Source organism: Pseudoliparis swirei, chromosome 14 (genome assembly GCF_029220125.1).
Source record: "Pseudoliparis swirei isolate HS2019 ecotype Mariana Trench chromosome 14, NWPU_hadal_v1, whole genome shotgun sequence".
In the NCBI taxonomy this organism is placed as follows: domain Eukaryota; kingdom Metazoa; phylum Chordata; class Actinopteri; order Perciformes; family Liparidae; genus Pseudoliparis; species Pseudoliparis swirei.
The window spans coordinates 11,804,921-11,831,214 of NC_079401.1; the positions used below are offsets into that span (position 1 = coordinate 11,804,921).

At 46.7% G+C, this 26,294-nt stretch overlaps 1 protein-coding gene across 1 annotated transcript; it reads right to left on the bottom strand.

The window, feature by feature from the left end:
- Window positions 1-874: 874 nt before the first annotated feature.
- LOC130204616 (protein SON) lies at window positions 875-26,294 on the bottom strand. The gene is made up of 17 exons (XM_056431453.1): window positions 26,203-26,294; window positions 23,279-23,418; window positions 22,055-22,979; window positions 21,732-21,925; window positions 21,283-21,438; window positions 20,913-21,082; window positions 20,649-20,783; window positions 20,303-20,389; window positions 18,184-18,199; window positions 17,996-18,096; window positions 17,608-17,718; window positions 12,284-12,400; window positions 9,273-9,420; window positions 9,011-9,079; window positions 4,716-4,831; window positions 2,353-2,454; window positions 875-1,241 (listed from the first exon to the last, which is right to left on the bottom strand). The coding sequence occupies exons 3-17, from the start codon at window positions 22,900-22,902 to the stop codon at window positions 1,164-1,166; spliced, it is 2,448 nt and encodes an 815-aa protein (XP_056287428.1). The 5' UTR covers window positions 22,903-22,979; window positions 23,279-23,418; window positions 26,203-26,294; the 3' UTR covers window positions 875-1,163.

Here is a 26,294-nt window from a genome sequence, read left to right on the forward strand (position 1 = left end):
AGGGATCCTCCTCTGTTGCTCTCCTCAAGGGTTCTGACCTTTTTTCCCCCTGAAGGGTTATTTGGGAGTTGTTCCTGATCCGATGTGAGGTCGAAGGTCAGGGATGTCTATGTGTACAGATTGTAAAGCACTGAGGGGAATTTGTAATTTGTGAAATTGGGCTCTACAAATAAAATGAACTGAATTGAATGAGAGCCCAGGTCTCAGGTTCCTCATGCTGGTTCAAGGCTCTCTGTAAATAAGCAGGTTTCATGACTTATTGGTAATAATGACCTCAGAACTAAACTGTCAATAAGCGATCAAACTACAGCTTTAACAAATTGAGTATGATTTTCAGAAATATTTTTGATATTCTCACATTTATATAAAAACAAAAACGTCCATTTCTAAAGACTCAGCTGGTTAGCGGAGTCACGGTGGAGACACGGTGAGGTCACGGTGGAGACACGGTGAGGTCACAGTGAGGTCACGGTGGAGACAAGTGAACTCTAACGGACCAGCTGAGTTGAGTCCTGAGGATCAGAACCTGGCAGTGCTCGACAGGTGAGGGAGGAGTCATGAGGGAGGAGTCATGAGGGACTGCTGCTGGTCTGCCCCAATGGGGTCTTGGTGCCACAATGGGGTCTTGGTGCCACAATGGGGGTCTTGGTGCCCCAATGGGGTCTTGGTGCCCCAATGGGGTCTTGGTGCCACAATGGGGGTCTTGGTACCCCAATGGGGGTCTTGGTGCCCCAATGGGGGTCTTGGTGCCCCAATGGGGGTCTTGGTACCCCAATGGGGTCTTGGTGCCACAATGGGGTCTTGGTGCCCCTCTGAAGAACCGTAAATAAGATTCAACACAGGCACTGAGGCCAGAAACAGACGATCTACGACGTTACATAAATATAATCTTTATTCGGTAGTTCCATAAAAGCCTCTGAAGAGAGGAGGCCACACATGAACCGTGAAGACCAGCAGACAACGTAGACCTGGGTCCTGGTCGACGGTATCATACAATCCACTTTGAAGCGGAGGGACTCTTCCTCCCCTAAACCCGTCATGCGGTCTACATTTGGTCACATGTCTCCAGACAGAAGTTCTCTCACTTCCTGGCTCCCCAGCATTCTGTCTCAATACATTCCCAGAGAGAATCCGGTGGACTTCCTGTCCACCAGTCGACCGGTCTACGTAGAGATCAGGGGTCCAGTAGACGCAGCGGTGAAGACGGGGCCCGTGTAGAGTCCCGGTCCATCGGCGGGAACCTGAGAAGGACAAAGGAAGAACAGTTGAACCAACGTGGACATGGAGTTCAGAGACCTCACGATGAGCACATCAAAGGCACGTCACAAGCAAAACACAAAACCACAGTTCAGCCGTCAGGATTAAGTCATCTGAAACCGCCCAGGAGTCTCCGTCACTCCAACAGGTGGAGCAGGTGGAGCGACACGTCCATACGACCGGCTTCCTGAACACCGGAGACGACTCCTCCAGGAACAATCTTCAAGGAGACTCAACATCCCCAAGCTTCAGCTGACTGGAGACGGGTTGATGCTCCTCAGCATGCAGCTGGGCCTCGCCGTGTGGCTCCTGGTCTAACTTTAGTCCAGGTCTCATATAACAGAGGGCTCCTGGTCTAACTTTAGTCCAGGTCTCATAACAGAGGACTCCTGGTCTAACTTTAGTCCAGGTCTCATATAACAGAGGACTCCTGGTCTAACTTTAGTCCAGGTCTCATATAACTGAGGACTCCTGGTCTAACTTTAGTCCAGGTCTCATATAACTGAGGACTCCTGGTCTAACTTTAGTCCAGGTCTCATAACAGAGGACTCCTGGTCTAACTTTAGTCCAGGTCTCATATAACAGAGGACTCCTGGTCTAACTTTAGTCCAGGTCTCATATAACTGAGGACTCCTGGTCTAACTTTAGTCCAGGTCTCATATAACAGAGGACTCCTGGTCTAACTTTAGTCCAGGTCTCATATAACAGAGGACTCCAGGTCTAACTTTAGTCCAGGTCTCATATAACAGAGCACTCCTGGTCTAACTTTAGTCCAGGTCTCATATAACAGAGGACTCCTGGTCTAACTTTAGTCCAGGTCTCATATAACAGAGGACTCCTGGTCTAACTTTAGTCCAGGTCTCATATAACAGAGGACTCCTGGTCTAACTTTAGTCCAGGTCTCAATATAACAGAGGACTCCTGGTCTAACTTTAGTCCAGGTCTCATATAACAGAGGACTCCAGGTCTAACTTTAGTCCAGGTCTCAATATAACAGAGGACTCCTGGTCTACCTTTAGTCCAGGTCTCATATAACAGAGGACTCCTGGTCTAACTTTAGTCCAGGTGTCATATAACATGACACTGAGGCGTTACCTCTCCCAGGGCCTGCAGGGCCACGGTGGCCGCCATGGCCTTGGCCAGCTTCTTGTTGGGACTTGCCGTGTGGGGCTGGTGGTCCACGCCGTCCACCGTGACCTGGACATGTGGAGAGGATCAGGATTACAAGGGGGCCCTCACACGGGGCCCTCACACGGGACTAGAGATGGGGAGGGAACCTTCAAACATCTTCTCAGTTTACTGTGTTTATAAAGAACTATCTTACAACTTAGAATAACTATTGACACATTGAGACTATTGACACATTGAGACTATTGACACATTGAAACTATTGACACAATGAGACTATTGACACAATGAGACTATTGACACAATGAGACTATTGACACATTGAGACTATTGACACATTGAGACTATTGACACATTGAGACTATTGACACAATGAGACTATTGACACATTGAAACTATTGACACATTGAGACTATCGACACAATGAGACTATTGACACATTGAGACTATTGACACATTGAGTCTATTGACACATTAAGACTATTGACACAATGAGACTATTGACACATTGAGACTATTGACACATTGAGACTATTGACACATTGAGACTATTGACACATTAAGACTATTGACACAATGAGACTATTGACACATTGAGACTATTGACACAATGAGACTATTGACACATTGAGACTATTGACACATTGAGACTATTGACACATTGAGACTATTGACACAATGAGACTATTGACACATTGAAACTATTGACACATTGAGACTATCGACACAATGAGACTATTGACACATTGAGACTATTGACACATTGAGACTATTGACACATTAAGACTATTGACACATTAAGACTATTGACACATTGAGACTATTGACACAATGAGACTATTGACACATTGAGACTATTGACACATTGAGACTATTGACACATTGAGACTATTGACACATTGAGACTATTGACATTGAGACTATTGACACAATGAGACTATTGACACATTGAGACTATTGACACATTGAGACTATTGACACAATGAGACTATTGACACATTGAGACTATTGACACATTGAGACTATTGACACATTAAGACTATTGACACATTAAGACTATTGACACAATGAGACTATTGACACATTGAGACTATTGACACATTGAGACTATTGACACAATGAGACTATTGACACATTGAGACTATTGACACATTAAGACTATTGACACATTAAGACTATTGACACAATGAGACTATTGACACATTGAGACTATTGACACATTAAGACTATTGACACAATGAGACTATTGACACATTGAGACTATTGACACATTGAGACTATTGACACATTGAGACTATTGACACAATGAGACTATTGACACATTGAGACTATTGACACATTGAGACTATTGACACATTGAGACTATTGACACATTGAGACTATTGACACAATGAGACTATTGACACATTAAGACTATTGACACAATGAGACTATTGACACATTAAGACTATTGACACAATGAGACTATTGACACATTGAGACTATTGACACAATGAGACTATTGACACATTGAGACTATTGACACATTGAGACTATTGACACATTGAGACTATTGACACATTGAGACTATTGACACATTGAGACTATTGACACAATGAGACTATTGACACATTAAGACTATTGACACAATGAGACTATTGACACATTGAGACTATTGACACATTGAGACTATTGACACATTGAGACTATTGACACATTGAGAGCGTAACAAGCAGATCAGCACAAAGACAGAAATACTTGTTTGTTGTGGAACGATTTGGTCTCGATGACCCACACTGATCTCAGCAGCTATTGGATGACTGTACAGAGACTCTGGAAGGACAATGGAGGGATGAATTCTACTGGATCTGAATGATGATCTAGCGCCACCTGCAGGTTAGAGTGTTCCCTTCAACCACATGAGCCCAGACAGACCGTCTCACCTCACCTGGCAGGAACAGACATCTTCCTGCACCACCACCACATCATTACAACAACTGTGTGCACAAAGACAAACCAGAGTGCTGCATCCAAAACTAATGTGGAATAACTTTGGTAGAACAATGCAGACAAAGTTCTGTGCAGGAAATCACTTTCTGTGGCTGGAACTGTTGAGCACTGAATATCTTTAAGATAACAACCTGGAACAACTAAACAAAACAAGTTCACATTTTTGGCAATAAAGATTTGACTGAGTTTCACAATGTATATCTTTTCAAGCACAATGTGCAACCTTTGCCAAACTAAATGAGTGTAGACACGTGTGAGCCATCACGTTTGATCAGTATTTGTGGCTAGAAGACGAGTTTTAGACTCGATACGGCCACTCTCGAGGACTCGAGGGGACCCACCTTGAAGAGGAAGTTCTTGCGGTGGTCTGGCCCGCTGTGATGGACCATCACGAAGTCCGGCTGCACGATGTGTCTCTTGTTGCACAGCTCGATGAGCGCCGACACCGGGTGCTTCCCTGAGCAGAGAGGAGGGGCAGCGTGAGGCATGTGGGGGTCCGACACACAGCCCCCCATGCAGCGTGAGCTCTGAGGGGGTCCAGCCAGGTGCTACCCTCAGGGACCAGGCGGGATGCCAGGTCTCTCTGCTTCCTCCATACAAACACACCTTTTCTCTTGGGGACGTTTTTGGGGAAATTCTTTGTATCCCGGTTTTTATTACTAAATCTGTCTATACTAGTACTCTATTTATTTGAAACAAAACAGCCCATAGACTACACAAATCTATTCGACAGTAGCCCAAATGTCATGGGGACATGGTGCTCCTCAACCTTGTATTAGATTACTGTTTTTGTATACTTTATTCTGATTATATACTACCTTGTCCTTTAACTCCACGTGAAGAACATCTCAAGGACTGCTTTGTTTCATCTACGTAACATTTAAACTAGCATCTTGTTGAAAAAAGATGCAGAAAAATTGGTTCATGCTTTTGTTACTTTAGATTAGATTACTGCAACTCCTTATTATGAGGCTGCTCTATAAGTCTCTGAGGTCAACTCATTATGATCAGGCTGCTCTATAAGTCTCTTAAGTCAACTCCTTATTATCAGGCTGCTCTATAAGTCTCTTAAGTCAACTCCTTATGATCAGGCTGCTCTATACGTCTCTATAGTCAACTCCTTATTATCAGGCTGCTCTATAAGTCTCTTAGGTCAACTCCTTATTATCAGGCTGCTCTATAAGTCTCTATAGTCAACTCCTTATGATCAGGTTGCTCTATAAGTCTCTTAGGTCAACTCCTTATTATCAGGCTGCTCTATAAGTCTCTTTGGTCAACTCCTTATTATCAGGCTGCTCTATAAGTCTCTATAGTCAACTCCTTATTATCAGGCTGCTCTATAAGTCTCTTGGGTCAACTCCTTATTATCAGGCTGCTCTATAAGTCTCTTGGGTCAACTCCTTATTATCAGGTTGCTCTATAAGTCTCTTAAGTCAACTCCTTATTATCAGGCTGCTCTATAAGTCTCTTAAGTCAACTCCTTATTATCAGGCTGCTCTATAAGTCTCTTAGGTCAACTCCTTATGATCAGGCTGCTCTATAAGTCTCTATAGTCAACTCCTTATTATCAGGCTGCTCTATAAGTCTCTTGGGTCAACTCCTTATTATCAGGCTGCTCTATAAGTCTCTTGGGTCAACTCCTTATTATCAGGCTGCTCTATAAGTCTCTTAAATCAACTCCTTATTATCAGGCTGCTCTATAAGTCTCTTAACCTTCCTCCTGTGTTAGCTTTCTGTTACCATCTCTTATGTTAGCGGGTCGGTGCCGCCTCGTGTCTTAAATCAGCTGTAAAATACACCAACAACAATGATCTATCATCCAATTTGTTTCTCATCTCTTGGTTACCTTGTTAGGCTTCCTTATCCATGAAAATATTGGTTTTAATATTTTGGGTGTGGGCTTCTGGGCCTTTTCTTTGTCAGTATATCATATTTCAATAAAAAAAATGGTAAAATGAACCTCAAGAGAATCATTTAAATAAATAAAGGGTTGTTGTGTTACTTGACTATTACTGAGGGGTATTAGAACACATCTCTGAAATAAATTTGTTATATTTATTTTATTATTTTAAGTCAACTCCTTATTATCAGGCTGCTCTATAAGTCTCTATAGTCAACTCCTTATTATCAGGCTGCTCTATAAGTCTCTTAGGTCAACTCCTTATTATCAGGCTGCTCTATAAGTCTCTTAAGTCAACTCCTTATTATCAGGCTGCTCTATAAGTCTCTTAAGTCAACTCCTTATTATCAGGCTGCTCTATAAGTCTCTTAGGTCAACTCCTTATGATCAGGCTGCTCTATAAGTCTCTATAGTCAACTCCTTATTATCAGGCTGCTCTATAAGTCTCTTGGGTCAACTCCTTATTATCAGGCTGCTCTATAAGTCTCTTGGGTCAACTCCTTATTATCAGGCTGCTCTATAAGTCTCTTAAATCAACTCCTTATTATCAGGCTGCTCTATAAGTCTCTTAACCTTCCTCCTGTGTTAGCTTTCTGTTACCATCTCTTATGTTAGCGGGTCGGTGCCGGCCCGTGTCTTAAATCAGCTGTAAAATACACCAACAACAATGATCTATCATCCAATTTGTTTCTCATCTCTTGGTTACCTTGTTAGGCTTCCTTATCCATGAAAATATTGGTTTTAATATTTTTGGTGTGGGCTTCTGGGCCTTTTCTTTGTCAGTATATCATATTTCAATAAAAAAAATGGTAAAATGAACCTCAAGAGAATCATTTAAATAAATAAAGGGTTGTTGTGTTACTTGACTATTACTGAGGGGTATTAGAACACATCTCTGAAATAAATTTGTTATATTAATTTTATTATTTTAAGTCAACTCCTTATTATCAGGCTGCTCTATAAGTCTCTATAGTCAACTCCTTATTATCAGGCTGCTCTATAAGTCTCTTGGGTCAACTCCTTATTATCAGGCTGCTCTATAAGTCTCTTAAGTCAACTCCTTATTATCAGGCTGCTCTATAAGTCTCTATAGTCAACTCCTTATTATCAGGCTGCTCTATAAGTCTCTTAGGTCCCTCCAGTTGATCCAGAATGCTGCAGCTCGTGTTCTCACTAAACTAAGAACAGAGATCACATCACTCCTGCACGAGCTGCTCTGCACTGGCTCCCAGTAAAATCAAGAATCACTTTTAAAATTATTCTCCTCACCTGATTGGTGATTATCATACCTTAAGGAGTTTGTAGTACCATATAACCCCACTAGAGAGCTTGTAGTACCATGTTACCCCACTAGAGAGCTTGTAGTACCATATTACCCCACTAGAGAGCTTGTAGTACCATGTTACCCCACTAGAGAGCTTGTAGTACCATATTACCCCACTAGAGAGCTTGTAGTACCATGTTACCCCACTAGAGAGCCTGTAGTACCATGTTACCCCACTAGAGAGCCTGTAGTACCATATTACCCCACTAGAGAGCTTGTAGTACCATATTACCCCACTAGAGAGCTTGTAGTACCATGTTACCCCACTAGAGAGCTTGTAGTACCATGTTACCCCACTAGAGAGCTTGTAGTACCATGTTACCCCACTAGAGAGCTTGTAGTCCCATGTTACCCCACTAGAGGGCTTGTAGTACCATGTTACCCCACTAGAGAGCTTGTAGTCCCATGTTACCCCACTAGAGGGCTTGTAGTACCATGTTACCCCACTAGAGAGCTTGTAGTACCATATTACACCACTAGAGCTTGTAGTACCATCGTACCCCACTAGAGAGCTTGTAGTACCATGTTACCCCACTAGAGAGCTTGTAGTACCATGTTACCCCACTAGAGAGCTTGTAGTACCATGTTACCCCACTAGAGAGCTTGTAGTACCATGTTACCCCACTAGAGAGCTTGTAGTACCATGTTACCCCACTAGAGAGCTTGTAGTACCATGTTACCCCACTAGAGAGCTTGTAGTGCCATATTACCCCACTAGAGAGCTTGTAGTACCATGTTACCTCACTAGAGGGCTTGTAGTACCATGTTACTCCACTAGAGAGCTTGTAGTACCATGTTACCTCACTAGAGAGCTTGTAGTACCATGTTACCCCACTAGAGGGCTTGTAGTACCATATTACCCCACTAGAGAGCTGCCTCACTAGATGCGGGGCTACTTGTGGTCCCTAGAGTCTAAAGTAGGAGGAGCCAGAGCCTTCAGGTATCAAGCTCCTCCTCTTTCATGGACCAGCTCCACCTTCAGTCCTCATGATAACGCCTCTGTGAACAGAACCTTGTTGTTCTGCTAATCTTCCATTACAGCAGCTCAGTTTTTCTCAAATAAAAGTGATTCTGTTAGAAAGCAGACGTGAACACAAGGTGAAGACCTGGAGAACTGGCTGTTTATTCTCATTCCTCTCAAGAGCAACTTGACCGACAGCCGACTCATGTCGGCGCTACATCCACAGCATTGTGCTTTAAAGCAGGAACCATTTTATTTATCATTCTTTGCTATGATTATTTAATCTTTATTTGTTGATTTTTACTTTCCGTAAAGCAGTTTGAACGTGTCATCTTCTCTCTTCCCTTTACACTTCATCTCCATCTAATAAAAGGCTCCATCTTGTTTTTAAAGGTGTCAAAGAATGAACCTCTCCACATTGGGCAGAGCTAAAGGTCACAGGTCAACATACCCATCTGATCTTTGGTCACCACCAGTCCTCCCGTCTGCTTCTGTGGCTTCTCTCCTTCAGCCACGAGGCCTGAAACATAGAGAAACATCATCACCACCATCACCATGTGAAGAGCAATGAACAGTGGGGTCCTGCGGGTACTCCTGTGCCACCACTGGGCCGGTTCTGGATGAGCCAACCCACCAGTACTCCTAGTCTCCATTAGGAGCAATGAGTCTCTCACTTCCTCATTGTGTGCCTCATCGATTCCTTTGCCTCCTACCTTTGCGATCAATCTTGAAGTCAATGACGATGGGCTCCACGGTTCCCTCGCGGTTCCTCCCGAGGCCCTCTCCCTTCTTCCAGCCCATCTTCCTCATCAGGAACTCCCCGACCCCCCCGGACACCGGAGCCGCTCTGAGGAACTGGTCCTGCCAAGACACACAACAGACAGCGAGACAGTTATCGAGTGTGGCTCCTCCTCCAGTCTCCAAGTCAAGCTCCAGAAGAAGAGGATGAAGTCACGCCGTAGAGCTGATCCAGAGTGAGTGGATGGGCTCAGGTAACAATGTCCGCTCTGTTGCTCGCAGAGCGGCATCCATGACTCGCAGAAGACAACAAGCACCCGGCTGCATGATCCTCACGCCAAAGAACTTCTTGAGTTATTGGGTCAAAAGAAGGAATTTGGTCTAAATTCACCAGGAAGCAGCAAGCAGCTGGGGTCCACCGACAGGTTGTCAGTTCACACACTCTTAAAATAAGAAGGGACGCGTCCCCAAGACCCAACTGCATAGCACAGGGGGCCACGCCAGTGTTAGACACACGTTCCCTGAAACAGGAAATGGTGGGTCCGGATGGTCTCCTCTTCCTGCCCCTCAGGGGGCTGAGGGGATGGTCAAGAGCAGACAACGAGGTGGTGGTCATGAAAGAGGACCCTCATGTCCAATCTCACAGCAAGTCGATGCTTTAGGTGCTTTTCTCCAGAAGCACCTCAGGAATCCTGCTTCTGACCAACCAGCCCACAAGGCCCTGGTCAAGGAGGTCTCTGTGCATCCCTGCACCCTGAGAACATCCCCCAGTCGATGGATTGACCTACTCTTATTATTATTCATCAACCCTCAAAATGACCAGATTAGTTGTGATCCTTATCAGTTCAATTGTGTTTATGAAGAAGTAAAAGGATAATGTCTCATCCCTGACCTGTGATCTGATCCCTGACCTGTGATCTGATCCCTGACCTGTGATCTGATCCCTGACCTGTGGTCTGATCCCTGACCTGTGATCTGATCCCTGACCTGTGGTCTGATCCCTGACCTGTGATCTCATCCCTGACCTGTGGTCTGATCCCTGACCTGTGATCTGATCCCTGACCTGTGGTCTGATCCCTGACCTGTGATCTGATCCCTGACCTGTGATCTGATCCCTGACCTGTGATCTCATCCCTGACCTGTGATCTGATCCCTGACCTGTGGTCTGATCCCTGACCTGTGATCTGATCCCTGACCTGTGATCTGATCCCTGACCTGTGATCTCATCCCTGACCTGTGATCTGATCCCTGACCTGTGGTCTGATCCCTGACCTGTGATCTGATCCCTGACCTGTGGTCTGATCCCTGACCTGTGATCTGATCCCTGACCTGTGATCTGATCCCCGACCTGTGGTCTGATCCCCGACCTGTGGTCTGATCCCCGACCTGTGATCTGATCCCTGACCTGTGGACTGATCCCTGACCTGTGATCTCATCCCTGATCTGGATCTGATCCCTGACCTGTGATCTGATCCCTGACCTGTGGTCTGATCCCTGACCTGTGATCTCATCCCTGACCTGTGGTCTGATCCCTGACCTGTGATCTGATCCCTGACCTGTGGTCTGATCCCTGACCTGTGATCTGATCCCTGACCTGTGATCTGATCCCTGACCTGTGATCTCATCCCTGACCTGTGATCTGATCCCTGACCTGTGGTCTGATCCCTGACCTGTGATCTGATCCCTGACCTGTGATCTGATCCCTGACCTGTGATCTCATCCCTGACCTGTGATCTGATCCTGACCTGTGGTCTGATCCCTGACCTGTGATCTGATCCCTGACCTGTGGTCTGATCCCTGACCTGTGATCTGATCCCTGACCTGTGATCTGATCCCCGACCTGTGGTCTGATCCCCGACCTGTGGTCTGATCCCCGACCTGTGATCTGATCCCTGACCTGTGGACTGATCCCTGACCTGTGATCTCATCCCTGATCTGGATCTGATCCCTGACCTGTGATATGATCCCTGACCTGTGATCTGATCCCTGACCTGTGATCTGATCCCTGACCTGTGGTCTGATCCCTGACCTGTGGTCTGATCCCTGACCTGTGATCTGATCCCTGACCTGTGATCTGATCCCTGACCTGTGATCTCATCCCTGACCTGTGATCTCATCCCTGACCTGTGATCTGATCCCTGACCTGTGGTCTGATCCCTGACCTGTGATCTGATCCCCGACCTGTGGTCTGATCCCCGACCTGTGATCTCATCCCTGATCTGGATCTGATCCCTGACCTGTGATCTGATCCCTGACCTGTGATCTGATCCCTGACCTGTGATCTCATCCCTGACCTGTGATCTGATCCCTGACCTGTGGTCTGATCCCTGACCTATGGTCTGATCCCTGACCTGTGATCTCATCCCTGATCTGGATCTGATCCCTGACCTGTGATCTGATCCCTGACCTGTGGTCTGATCCCTGACCTGTGATCTGATCCCCGACCTGTGGTCTGATCCCCGACCTGTGATCTCATCCCTGATCTGGATCTGATCCCTGACCTGTGATCTGATCCCTGACCTGTGATCTGATCCCTGACCTGTGATCTCATCCCTGACCTGTGATCTCATCCCTGACCTGTGATCTGATCCCTGACCTGTGGTCTGATCCCTGACCTATGGTCTGATCCCTGACCTGTGATCTCATCCCTGATCTGGATCTGATCCCTGACCTGTGATCTGATCCCTGACCTGTGGTCTGATCCCTGATCCTGATCCGTTGCACCACAGTCCAGTAGAGAGCGGAGCCTGTGCGAGTCAGGACATATTTCACACTTTTTGATCCCTACTTTGCTGACAGTGATATTTTGATGACCCATCTACTCTATTGATGAGCTACGTGTTAGCATGGGAAAGCTAATGGTGCCACCCAGCAGACCTCAATGTGTCAGAAGGTGGAGGTCCATGTCTGTGTTCCAAGCTCTTTCTGAACGTCTTAAGGACTTCCTGTTGTTGTTGGTGAATGTTTTGGTGCTTTTGTGTCTTACCTTCTTCAGCCATGCTTGCGGCCCGCCGGTGGAAAGCTCCTCCGAGCTGAGGACCTGAGCTCCGGTGGAACCGGTGAACAGGCCAGGAACCGTGCTGGATTGGGCCCACGCATCCACCTACCACAAGAGGACATCGGGTCAGTCTCTGACCCAGTAGGTTCATCAAGTCGGGAAACATTCAGCGCTGTACACACAAGAAGTAATACACTCAGCACAATAAAACACGGAAAGTCATCAACATCCTAAACCGGGTTCAACATGTGTTCACAGCAGTTCTTCCTCTTGTGGGTTCAGACATTTAACCCCGCTCCAAAAATGTGCTGAACGTGGTCAAATAGTAGATTTAGTCAGGTACAATGAAAATGTCTCCTTCCTCATGGATACTGGAGGTCTGGATCAAGGGCCATGTCAACTCCCAACTATTATTAATGTCACATTGATTGAATGTTTATGTAACTGTTCATCTGGTCACATGACATCTATTGTTCATCTGGTCACATGACATCTATTGTTCATCTGGTCACATGACATCTATTGTTCATCTGGTCACATGACATCTATTGTTCATCTGGTCTCATGACATCTATTGTTCATCTGGTCACATGACATCTATTGTTCATCTAGTCACATGACATCTATTGTTCATCTGGTCACATGACATCTATTGTTCACCTGGTCACATGATATCTATTGTTCATCTGGTCACATGACATCTATTGTTCATCTGGTCTCATGACATCTATTGTTCATCTGGTCACATGACATCTATTGTTCATCTGGTCTCATGACATCTATTGTTCATCTAGTCACATGACATCTATTGTTCATCTGGTCACATGACATCTATTGTTCATCTGGTCACATGACATCTATTGTTCATCTGGTCACATGACATCTATTGTTCATCTGGTCACATGACATCTATTGTTCATCTGGTCACATGACATCTATTGTTCATCTGGTCACATGACATCTATTGTTCATCTGGTCACATGACATATATTGTTCATCTGGTCCCATGACATCTATTGTTCATCTGGTCACATGACATCTATTGTTCATCTGGTCACATGACATCTATTGTTCATCTGGTCACATGACATCTATTGTTCATCTGGTCTCATGACATCTATTGTTCATCTAGTCACATGACATCTATTGTTCATCTGGTCACATGACATCTATTGTTCATCTGGTCACATGACATCTATTGTTCATCAGGTCACATGACATCTATTGTTCATCTGGTCACATGACATCTATTGTTCATCTGGTCACATGACATCTATTGTTCATCTGGTCACATGACATCTATTGTTCATCTGGTCACATGACATCTATTGTTCACCTGGTCACATGACATCTATTGTTCACCTGGTCACATGGCATCTATTGTTCACCTGGTCACATGGCATCTATTGTTCACCTGGTCACATGACATCTATTGTTCATCTGGTCACATGACATCTATTGTTCATCTGGTCACATGACATCTATTGTTCATCAGGTCACATGACATCTATTGTTCATCTGGTCACATGACATCTATTGTTCATCTGGTCACATGACATCTATTGTTCATCTGGTCACATGACATCTATTGTTCATCTGGTCACATGACATCTATTGTTCATCTAGTCACATGACATCTATTGTTCATCTGGTCACATGACATCTATTGTTCATCTGGTCACATGACATCTATTGTTCATCTGGTCACATGACATCTATTGTTCATCTAGTCACATGACATCTATTGTTCATCTGGTCACATGACATCTATTGTTCATCTAGTCACATGACATCTATTGTTCATCTGGTCACATGACATCTATTGTTCATCTAGTCACATGACATCTATTGTTCATCTAGTCACATGACATCTATTGTTCATCTAGTCACATGACATCTATTGTTCATCTAGTCACATGACATCTATTGTTCATCTAGTCACATGACATATATTGTTCATCTGGTCACATGACATCTATTGTTCATCTGGTCACATGACATCTATTGTTCATCTAGTCACATGACATCTATTGTTCATCTGGTCACATGACATCTATTGTTCATCTGGTCACATGACATCTATTGTTCATCTGGTCACATGACATCTATTGTTCATCTAGTCACATGACATCTATTGTTCATCTAGTCACATGACATCTATTGTTCATCTGGTCTCATGACATCTATTGTTCATCTGGTCACATGACATCTATTGTTCACCTGGTCACATGACATCTATTGTTCATCTGGTCACATGACATCTATTGTTCACCTGGTCACATGACATCTATTGTTCACCTGGTCACATGACATCTATTGTTCATCTGGTCACATGACATCTATTGTTCATCTGGTCACATGACATCTATTGTTCATCTGGTCTCATGACATCTATTGTTCATCTGGTCACATGACATCTATTGTTCATCTGGTCACATGACATCTATTGTTCATCTGGTCACATGACATCTATTGTTCATCTGGTCACATGACATCTATTGTTCATCTAGTCACATGACATCTATTGTTCACCTGGTCACATGACATCTATTGTTCACCTGGTCACATGACATCTATTGTTCATCTAGTCACATGACATCTATTGTTCATCTGGTCACATGACATCTATTGTTCATCTGGTCTCATGACATCTATTGTTCATCTAGTCACATGACATCTATTGTTCATCTGGTCACATGACATCTATTGTTCATCTGGTCACATGACATCTATTGTTCATCTGGTCACATGACATCTATTGTTCATCTGGTCACATGACATCTATTGTTCATCAGGTCACATGACATCTATTGTTCATCTGGTCACATCACATCTATTGTTCATCTGGTCACATGACATCTATTGTTCACCTGGTCACATGACATCTATTGTTCATCTAGTCACATGATATCTATTGTTCATCTGGTCACATGACATCTATTGTTCACCTGGTCACATGACATCTATTGTTCATCAGGTCACATGACATCTATTGTTCATCTGGTCACATCACATATATTGTTCATCTGGTCACATGACATCTATTGTTCACCTGGTCACATGACATATTGTTCATCTGGTCACATGACATCTATTGTTCATCTGGTCACATGACATCTATTGTTCATCTAGTCACATGACATATATTGTTCATCTGGTCACATGACATCTATTGTTCATCTAGTCACATGACATATATTGTTCATCTGGTCACATGACATCTATTGTTCATCTGGTCACATGACATCTATTGTTCATCTAGTCACATGATATCTATTGTTCATCTAGTCACATGACATCTATTGTTCATCTGGTCACATGACATCTATTGTTCATCTAGTCACATGATATCTATTGTTCATCTGGTCACATGACATCTAGTGTTCATCTGGTCACATGACATCTATTGTTCATTTTGGGCTATATAAAATAAACTGAATGGGTAGAATTTGCTCGACATCGTCCTTCTGATGTTTACACCAGTAACAATGATCAAATACGTTTCTTACTCACATGGGCCATCATCCAGTACTTACTGGACAACAATAACATTTTAATGAACGTGTTTAATATACTTTTCTTTGTAATTAAGTACTTTTACAGTGTGGCATTGCTTTTTACTTTTACTTAAAATATCAGATTACTTCATCAGCTCCATCAGCAACTGCATTAAACGCCAAGTAGTAAACGTTAAAGGGTACCTGTAGTGCAAAACAATATGTAGCCAGATCAAAAGATAATGTGTTTCTAAAGTGTATTCATGCACTGACGGTCCAGTATTCAATAACAATACGTAGTTTAGGCTGTTCAAAGTCCTCAAATCCGACATGCGACAGTGCACTGGAGCTTGAATATGTCGCGGGTGGTGTGACGTCAGATCGTTGAGAGATCGACAGCCAGCCACAGCGGATGTGTTCAGAAACCAATATAAACAACGTCGAGCGCTCGCAAACAAATGCTGAGAGATTGATAATATGGACGATGAAAGATTGTCTGATTCAGCAACTGGATACTTGTTTGAACCTTTAAAAGCAGACTATCCCCATTTAGTGAATTGTGACAGCGATGATAGCGATGAAGTTGATGCCGAAGGACCGCCGGTCCAGATGCTTCACCGTGCGGACCGTGCACGCAAGTCGGCGGACGTTTGGTGCAGTTGTGAAATGTGCCACAGAAAACAGACATAGAGTGCATTTGTTGTACGAACTTATGTCCGATGATATAGCAGGGCTCTCAAGTTTTGAAGACAGGCAAGCGTGAGATTTCCATCAGCACCCGATACAGCTGACTGTTGCGCGCATCGAGCGAAAAGAGTTGTCGACGAAGTGCGGTGACTATTTCTACTCAACAATCGATCGCGTATTGAGCACCCCTGCATTCAAGCATTAAATAGCCGAGAGGTTTTTCAGCGTGAGGAATTAGATGTGTGGCGGAGTGCGTGAGATAAGACCGAAATCGTGAGTCTCACGCTCAATGCGTGAGACTTGAGAGCCCTGATATAGTGTCATTAGACCTCATCTGCTTCACACAAAAGCGTGAGCTTGATAGCTACATCGCGCATAAGCCAGCGCTGGAGATGTCTTTCATTGATGCAATGTTCGGCCCACATGTTCGGGGGTGCTAGTGACTTTTCTTTGCTCCGTCCGTCCCGATGCGCGCAAACCGGTGTCGGAGCTCCGCGGCAGCAGACGGCGGGCAGAAGACTGTTAACGCAACACGTAGAGACAGAAATGACGTGCTGCTGCTGTAATGTGGCGCTATAGAGAAAGTGACAGGGGGGCGGGCCAATTTTTTTTTATGTCATGCGATCTACCAATACTACGCCGCGATCGACTGGCAGGTCGCCGCGATCGACGTATTGAGCACCCCTGATAAATATTGTGTAATTCTTGAGGCCACCGATCTATCCGAAGAAGCAACGCGTGTAGAAGTGGCTCCGGATTGGCTGAATTCCTTTCAACGACTCTACGTCATAGTTAGCTTTGAGCTGGAGTAAATAACTAGCAAAATGGCTGCGCCCACGGATTCGGAATTTTGACAAAGAAATGTAAATCCTCGGGCTATGCGTGACTTGTTGACAATAGCAGCGGGGTAAATATGATTTATTTGATGCGCCGAATGGATGTAGCACGTTGTTGTTTTGCACTACAGGTACCCTTTAACATGCTTAGCTATCCCATGGTGCACACGGTAAACTTTAAGCCTGCTCTGTGACCTCGGATCATGGGGCCTCCGTCCTGCCGGTGGACTCATCGTGTCAATGTCAACACATTCTCAGAGTGTGTCGAACAATAAGTCTTCAAACGCTGTACCTGCTCCTGCGCCCGGCTGAGCATGCAGATGGCGTTGACGTCATAGGGGTTCTCGGCCAGGCGCCTCTGAGCTTTGATCCTCTCCGTGACGGCCTGAGAGATATCGACTGGCTACAGGGAGACAAGGAGAGGTCAGGCATGTGCCAGACGAAGGTCAGCTGTGTCTGTCCACAAGACAACTAAATAAGACCACATGGACACATGACATGTCTCCGTGATTTGGACGCTGACAGAAACAGATGTTTGCTGTCCGTCTTATGAGTTAATCTACATCGGGATCACCGAAGACCAGGACTACAAGCAGCAACGTAGAACTACAACACGCCGGGGATCATGGGAAACAGTGATGTCACTCGTCGTACGTACGCGGTGTACTTCCACTTCTCACCTGCAGTAGTGGCTCAGGGAACACGCGGTCGTTATCCGGCTCTACGTCCGGCTGCTCCACGACCGCTGGCATCGCTTCACCTGACGACGATGTGGCCTTTGCTACAGGAACAGAGGTCACAACCTTTCTGGAGGCAGCTGCAGCTTTGTCTGTCGTCTTGTCCACCACAACCCATTCTCCATACGCACCCAGAGTCTCGCCCTCCTGCGAGTAGTACACGTTCCAGTATGAACAGAGTCCTTAGAACAGCACCGCTGGATCACATGCACCCACATGTGCTCACATGCACCCACATGCATCGACATGCACGCACATGCACCGACATGCGCTCGCATGCACCGACATGCGCTCGCATGCACCGACATGCGCTCGCATGCACCGACATGCGCGCGCATGCATCGACATGCGTTCACGTGCACTCACATGCACGCACATGCATCGACATGCACGCACATGCATCGACATGCGCTCACATGCATCGACATGCGCTCACATGCATCGACATGCGCTCGCATGCACCGGCATGCGCTCGCATGCATCGACATGCGTTCACTCACATGCATCGACATGCGCTCACATGCACGCACATGCATCGACATGCGCTCACATGCATCGACATGCGCTCACATGCATCGACATGCGCTCACTTGCACGCACATGCACCAACATGCGCTCACATGCATCGACATGCGCTCACTTGCACGCACATGCACTCACATGCACCCACATGCACAGACATGTGCTCACATGCACCCACAAGCGCTCACATGCATCGACATGCGCTCACTTGCACGCACATGCACCGACATGCACTCACATGCACTCACCTGCACCGACATGTGCTCACCTGCACCGACATGCGCTCACATGCACCGACATGCGCTCACATGCACCCACATGCACTCACCTGCACCGACATGCGCCAACATGCGCTCACCTGCGCCAACATGCGCTCACATGCATCAACATGCGCTCACCTACGCCGACATGCGCTCACATGCATCAACATGCGCTCACCTACGCCGACATGCGCTCACATGCATCGACATGCGCTCACCTACGCCGACATGCGCTCACATGCATCGACATGCGCTCACATGCACCGACATGCGCTCACATGCATCAACATGCACTCACCTACGCCGACATGCGCTCACAAGCATCAACATGCGCTCACCTACGCCGACATGCGCTCACATGCACCGACATGCGCTCACATGCATCAACATGCACTCACATGCACGACATGCATCGACATGCGCTCACATGCAGCAACATGCACTCACCTACGCCGACATGCGCTCACATGCACCGACATGCGCTCACATGCATCGACATGCGCTCACATGCATCAACATGCACTCACCTACGCCGACATGCGCTCACATGCACCGACATGCGCTCACATGCATCGACATGCGCTCACATGCATCGACATGCGCTCACATGCATCAACATGCACTCACCTACGCCGACATGCGCTCACATGCACCGACATGCGCTCACATGCACCGACATGCGCTCACATGCATCGACATGCGCTCACATGCAGCAACATGCGCTCACCTACGCCGACATGCGCTCACATGCACCGACATGCGCTCACATGAATCGACATGCGCTCACATGCAGCAACATGCACTCACCTACGCCGACATGCGCTCACATGCATCGACATGCGCTCACATGCATCGACATGCGCTCACATGCACCGACATGCGCTCACATGCATCAACATGCACTCACCTACGCCGACATGCGCTCACAAGCATCAACATGCGCTCACCTACGCCGACATGCGCTCACATGCACCGACATGCGCTCACATGCATCAACATGCACTCACCTACGCCGACATGCGCTCACATGCATCGACATGCGCTCACATGCACCGACATGCGCTCACATGCATCGACATGCGCTCACATGCAGCAACATGCACTCACCTACGCCGACATGCGCTCACATGCACCGACATGCGCTCACATGCATCGACATGCGCTCACATGCAGCAACATGCACTCACCTACGCCGACATGCGCTCACATGCACTCACATGCATCGACATGCGCTCACATGCATCGACATGCGCTCACATGCATCAACATGCACTCACCTACGCCGACATGCGCTCACATGCACCGACATGCGCTCACATGCATCGACATGCGCTCACATGCATCGACATGCGCTCACCTACGCAGACATGCGCCCACATGCGCCCACATGCACTGACATGCGCCCACATGCACCCACATGCAGTGTATTCATGTTGTGTATGAATGTGGACCCAGAGAGCCAGCAGACCTTCTTGCGGTGTTGGCATCCTGAGGACACGGGGAACTCTTTGGCCATGCCTGCGTCGCTACGCACACCTGGACGCACGGTGGCGTTCTGAAGGGGAACAACGGAGAGTACATTCTGTTGTTATCGAGTTGCACTGAACTTAAAAGCACCAAAGTGATATGTTACGTTGCCATTCCTCCAGTAGTAGGGGTTATGTTCAGAAAGGCAACACAGGCTAATGATGGGCTAATGGGTTCACAATAACAGCTCATATTGGTTTCAGGGGTTGTAAAGTGCGATCCCATAAGCCACTGTATCCTTGGTAGGGTTCACCACACGTTCCCTGTCATGTGTGTGTGGACGTTACATTGATGCTGAAGCTGATGGCTTTCTGCTCCCGGAGAGCGGATCCTCCAAAAGGTTTCCCATCGTCCTCTTCGTCCGACACATGAGGCATCGCCACCGGCAGCTCTCCTTTACTGTCCACTATCATCTTGCATTTCTACACACATGGGAAATAAGGTTCAGTCTTTAAGCTCAAGCATATAAACATGCATAGATATAGATATACACAGACACACATACAGTTTCTCAACTGGGCTTTTAGAGATAATATTCTCTTTTCTCTTACGTCTGTGAACTCCTTGATGCTGATGCTGTTGGCCTGCTTGGCTACTTTCCTCTTGACCTCCTCCAGAGCGGTGTTGGGTTGGGAGGAGACCGACGGGGGCTTGTTGGTGATGGATGGCAGTGGCAGCAGTGAAGACATGCCCATGTTGGACAAGGCAGCTGTCATGGTGGCTTGAAGGGAGATTGAGACACAGCAGGACTCAATGGAAAGCCATGACAGCAGCAGAGTTACAGCGAGTCAACTGACCCACATGGCAGCTTAAAGCATCCATTTGAAGCACATCAGCTCCCCACGTTCTTACTTCAGAGGCTAAGATGACATGCTGACACACACATGTGTAATACCCAAAGAAAGCCTGAGAGCATCATACCAGCAGTCATACTGGCCATAGCAGCGTTCATGGCCATACTGGGGAGCATGGCCATGGGGAGCACGCTGGTCCTCAGGCTGGGGGGGATGGGCAACCCGGCTTTGGCACACATGGCAGCAGCATTGGCCTTGGCGATCTCCAGCAACTGGTTCTTATCTGAGGACAAGAAACGGGAACGCGATGACATAAACACATCTCAACTCAATGAAGTGGAACTTCACCCGGTGGACGTGTGAGGCGCTGCTCACATTGCATTCTACATTTCATGAAGGACAGATTGAGATTTGAAATGTCAACATTAGCAGCACCATGGATGGGCTTCATCACATTGTATTTCCAGTGTACGTTGAGGGATGTGAAGAGGAGTCAAGTTAATGTGAGCCTGAGGACACATGACGGATCAGTCATATTACAAATAGAACAAGTTCACAACACTCATGAAGACTGACCCAGTTCACTGATGCGTTGAGGGCTGTCACTCAAACTGCAGAGCTTCCGGGCGGGGGATCTGTTTTTGCGGAGGATGAGTACCGGGGAGTGACTCGGTTCCCGTTTCCATCGGTCCCGTTGGCTGAAGGTGGCCCTCCTCCGACCGTGAGACACCGACCGAGAGCGAGACCTCCGCGAGCGCCGGCCCCCAGACCTGAAGACCCATCGTCAATTAATATAGATAAAACATATCTGTATATGACGTCCCAACAACAAACTACTGAAACATATCTGTATATGAAGTCAGCTAATGATGATGTTGGCCATTTAGTTGGAACTCTACCTGGACCTGGACCTCTTCTTCTTCGAAGGAGTCTTGGACCTGGACCTCTTCTTCTTCCAAGGACTCCGGGATCTGGACTTCTTCTTCTTCGAAGGAGTCTTGGACCTTGACCGGGACCTCTTCTTCTTCAAAGGACTCCGGGATCTGGACCTCTTCTTCTTTGAATGAGTCTTGGACCTAGACCGGGACCTCTTCTTCTTCAAAGGACTCCGGGATCTGGACCTCTTCTTCTTTGAAGGAGTCTTGGACCTGGACCGGGACCTCTTCTTCTTTGAAGGAGTCCTGGACCGGGACCTCTTCTTCCTAGAAGGACTCCTGGACCTCCTCTTCTTCGAAGGACTTCGGCATTTGGACCTCTTCTTCTTCGAAGAAGTCCTGGACCTGGACCTCTTCTTGGAAAGACTCCTGGACCTGGATTTCTTCTTCTTCGAAGGACTTCGGCATTTGGACCTCTTCTTCTTCGAAGAAGTCCTGGACCTGGACCTCTTCTTTTTCGAAAGACTCCTAGACCTGGACCTCTTGTTCTTCGAAGGACTCCGGGATCTGGATCTCCTCTTCTTCGAAGGAGTCCTGGACCGGGAACTCTTCTTCTTCGAAGGACTCCGGGATCTGGTTCTCCTCTTCTTCGAAGGAGTCCTGGACCGGGAACTCTTCTTCTTCGAAGGACTCCGGGATCTGGATCTCCTCTTTTTCGAAGGAGTCCTGGACCGGGAACTCTTCTTCTTCGAAGGACTCCTGGATCTGGACCTGGATCCCCTGCTGTGGCTCCGGCACGGTGACTTGGATTGCCTCTGCCTCTTTGATGACGTTGGTTCCTTTTCCTTTAGTGGGGACTTGGAGGATGTCATCTTCTTCTTGTCGTCATGTGACCTGGGACAATGTGGTTCTGTGGGCTCAGTGGATCTGGACTGGGGTGCACCAGAACCTGCAGCGTTGGCATAAGACCATAAGACAGATTACTCTGAAACCCAGACCTGAACAAACTATTTAAAGAAGGTTCGAATGTCATTTGTTATCAGAATGGTGATGAAATAAAGATGACGTCATCTAAATGAAAACTAATAACTAGCGTCTGCTCACGTGGAGCTGAACATATTATTTATTTTGTTCCCCATAACTTGAAATTGTTTGTTTTGAAAATAAATTACTGGTATTAAATATCATATCATTCACCATGTGGTTATTTCAAACAGAGTTCATTCATGGCTCTCAAACGGGTCCTACCTAGTTGTCGGGTCGGGTCCTCTTGGTTCTGGGGGGGCGGTCCTCTCTGCACCTCGTCTGCTGTGTGGCTCAGCTGGGGGGCCTGGAGGTCTTTTGCAGGACTCTTGGTGGACTGTGTGGACCCCCTTTTCTCTGAAGAGCTGTCATGGCGGATAAGAGGCAGGATTATGACTGTCTATGCGGCAGGTCTGGCTCTCCATGGAGGTTGAGCCAGAACGAACCCAAAGGCTCACATCAGAACCCAAAGGCTCACATCTGAGCCCAATGACTCACATCTGTGCCCAATGACTCACATTAGAACCCAATGACATACATCTGAGCCCAATGACTCACATCTGTGCCCAATGACTCACATCAGAACCCAATGACACACATCTGAACCCAATGACTCACATCTGAGCCCAATGACTCACATCAGAACCCAATGACTCACATCTGAGCCCAATGACTCACATCAGAACCCAATGACTCACATCTGAGCCCAATGACTCACATCAGAACCCAATGACTCACATCTGAGCCCAATGACTCATCAGAACCCAATGACTCACATCAGAACCCAATGACTCACATCTGAGCCCAATGACTCACATCTGAGCCCAATGACTCACATCAGAACCCAATGACTCACATCTGAGCCCAATGACTCACATCTGAGCCCAATGACTCACATCAGAACCCAATGACTCACATCAGAACCCAATGACTCACATCTGAGCCCAATGACGCACATCAGAACCCAATGACTCACATCTGAGCCCAATGACTCACATCTGAGCCTAATGACTCACATCTGAGCCCAATGACTCACATCAGAACCCAATGACTCACATCTGAGCCCAATGACTCACATCAGAACCCAATGACTCACATCAGAACCCAATGACTCACATCTGAGCCCAATGACTCACATCAGAACCCAATGACTCACATCTGAGCCCAATGACTCACATCAGAACCCAATGACTCACATCTGAGCCCAATGACTCACATCTGAGCCCAATGACTCACATCAGAACCCAATGACTCACATCAGAACCCAATGACTCACATCTGAGCCCAATGACTCACATCAGAACCCAATGACTCACATCAGAACCCAATGACTCACATCTGAGCCCAATGACTCACATCAGAACCCAATGACTCACATCTGAGCCCAATGACTCACATCTGAGCCCAATGACTCACATCAGAACCCAATGACTCACATCTGAGCCCAATGACGCACATCAGAACCCAATGACTCACATCTGAGCCTAATGACTCACATCTGAGCCCAATGACGCACATCAGAACCCAATGACTCACATCTGAGCCCAATGACTCACAACCACAACCTTAGAAGCGTAGTCAATGTAAGGTCATCCTGCCATGACAATACGTCCACTCAGTGTTGACCTGGATGGTAAACAGGACTGGTCTCTGTGACGGGTCTCTGTGACTAGTCTCTGTGACTAGTCTCTGTGACTAGTCTCTGTGACGGGTCTCTGTGACTTGTCTCTGTGACTTGTCTCTGTGACTTGTCTCTGTGACTAGTCTCTGTGACTAGTCTCTGTGACTTGTCTCTGTGACTAGTCTCTGTGACTAGTCTCTGTGACTAGTCTCTGTGACTAGTCTCTGTGACTAGTCTCTGTGACTAGTCTCTGTGACTAGTCTCTGTGACGGGTCTCTGTGACTAGTCTCTGTGACTAGTCTCTGTGACTAGTCTCTGTGACGGGTCTCTGTGACTAGTCTCTGTGACTAGTCTCTGTGACGGGTCTCTGTGACGGGTCTCTGTGACGGTGACTAGTCTCTGTGACGGGTCTCTGTGACTGGTCTCTGTGACTGGTCTCTGTGACTTGTCTCTGTGACTTGTCTCTGTGACTTGTCTCTGTGACTTGTCTCTGTGACTAGTCTCTGTGACTAGTCTCTGTGACTAGTCTCTGTGACGGGTCTCTGTGACGGGTCTCTGTGACGGGTCTCTGTGACGGGTCTCTGTGACTAGTCTCTGTGACTTGTCTCTGTGACGGGTCTCATGCCGTCACCCGCAGGTTTCCCCCGAAGCACCAAAGGATTCGCAAACACTGAGGTTCTATTTGGTAATATTGGAATATGCCTACTACCAACTATGCGTTGGCGCTGCTGATGCCCCGCCCACTCCTTCTCTACCTCTATCTGCCTGATGGATCGTGGAGGTCTCCATCGTGGAATATGACAGAGTGTATGAACTATTCATACACTCTGTCACATTCATTGAATGTATTTTAACTCTAATCTGTCCTTCTGGTCACATGACATCTATTGTTCTGTCCATCCTGGAGAGGGATCCTCCTCTGTTCTCTCCTCAAGGGTTCTTCCCTTTTCCCCCTGAAGGGTTATTTGGGAGTTTTTCCTGATCCGATGTGAGGTCAAAGGTCAAAGGTCAGGGATGTCTATGTGTACAGATTGTAAAGCCCCCTGAGACATTTCTAATTTGTGAAAATGGGCTCTACAAATAAACTGAATGAATTGATATGCTTTATTTCAGCAGACTGGGCCTCTGCTCCCCTCTCCCTCAAGCTTATATAGCCGAGGGCCAATCGCACAGATCCCCCACATCTGGGGCCAATTAGGCCCGTCTGCGGCACCTGTCCCGAGCCCCTCCCCCACACAACTCCACAGCTGCCACAGTCTGAAACAGAAACTTTTTGAATGAAATGTTTCCCAGTTTTTTTAATTGAGATCATCAAACGATTATTAAACATCTGAAATAAAACGTTTCTAAATCCTTCCAGATTAATTTCTGTAGGACTATTTAATATCACTTAAACTAAAGAACTGTTAGAACCCTTTTCAAGGTTCAAACAGTACTTGATCTTCAAAAGGCCACCTGGAGGTCAAAGGGCAGCTGAACCCACCGAGCCGTGCTCTCCTCCCTCCACCAACCCACTGACGGCTCATACCTGCTGGACCTGGTCCTGGATCTCCGGAGGCGTCCGGGCCGAGAGCTGCTCCTCTCCACACGGGAATGTGATGGCGCTCCTCCGCTCCTCCT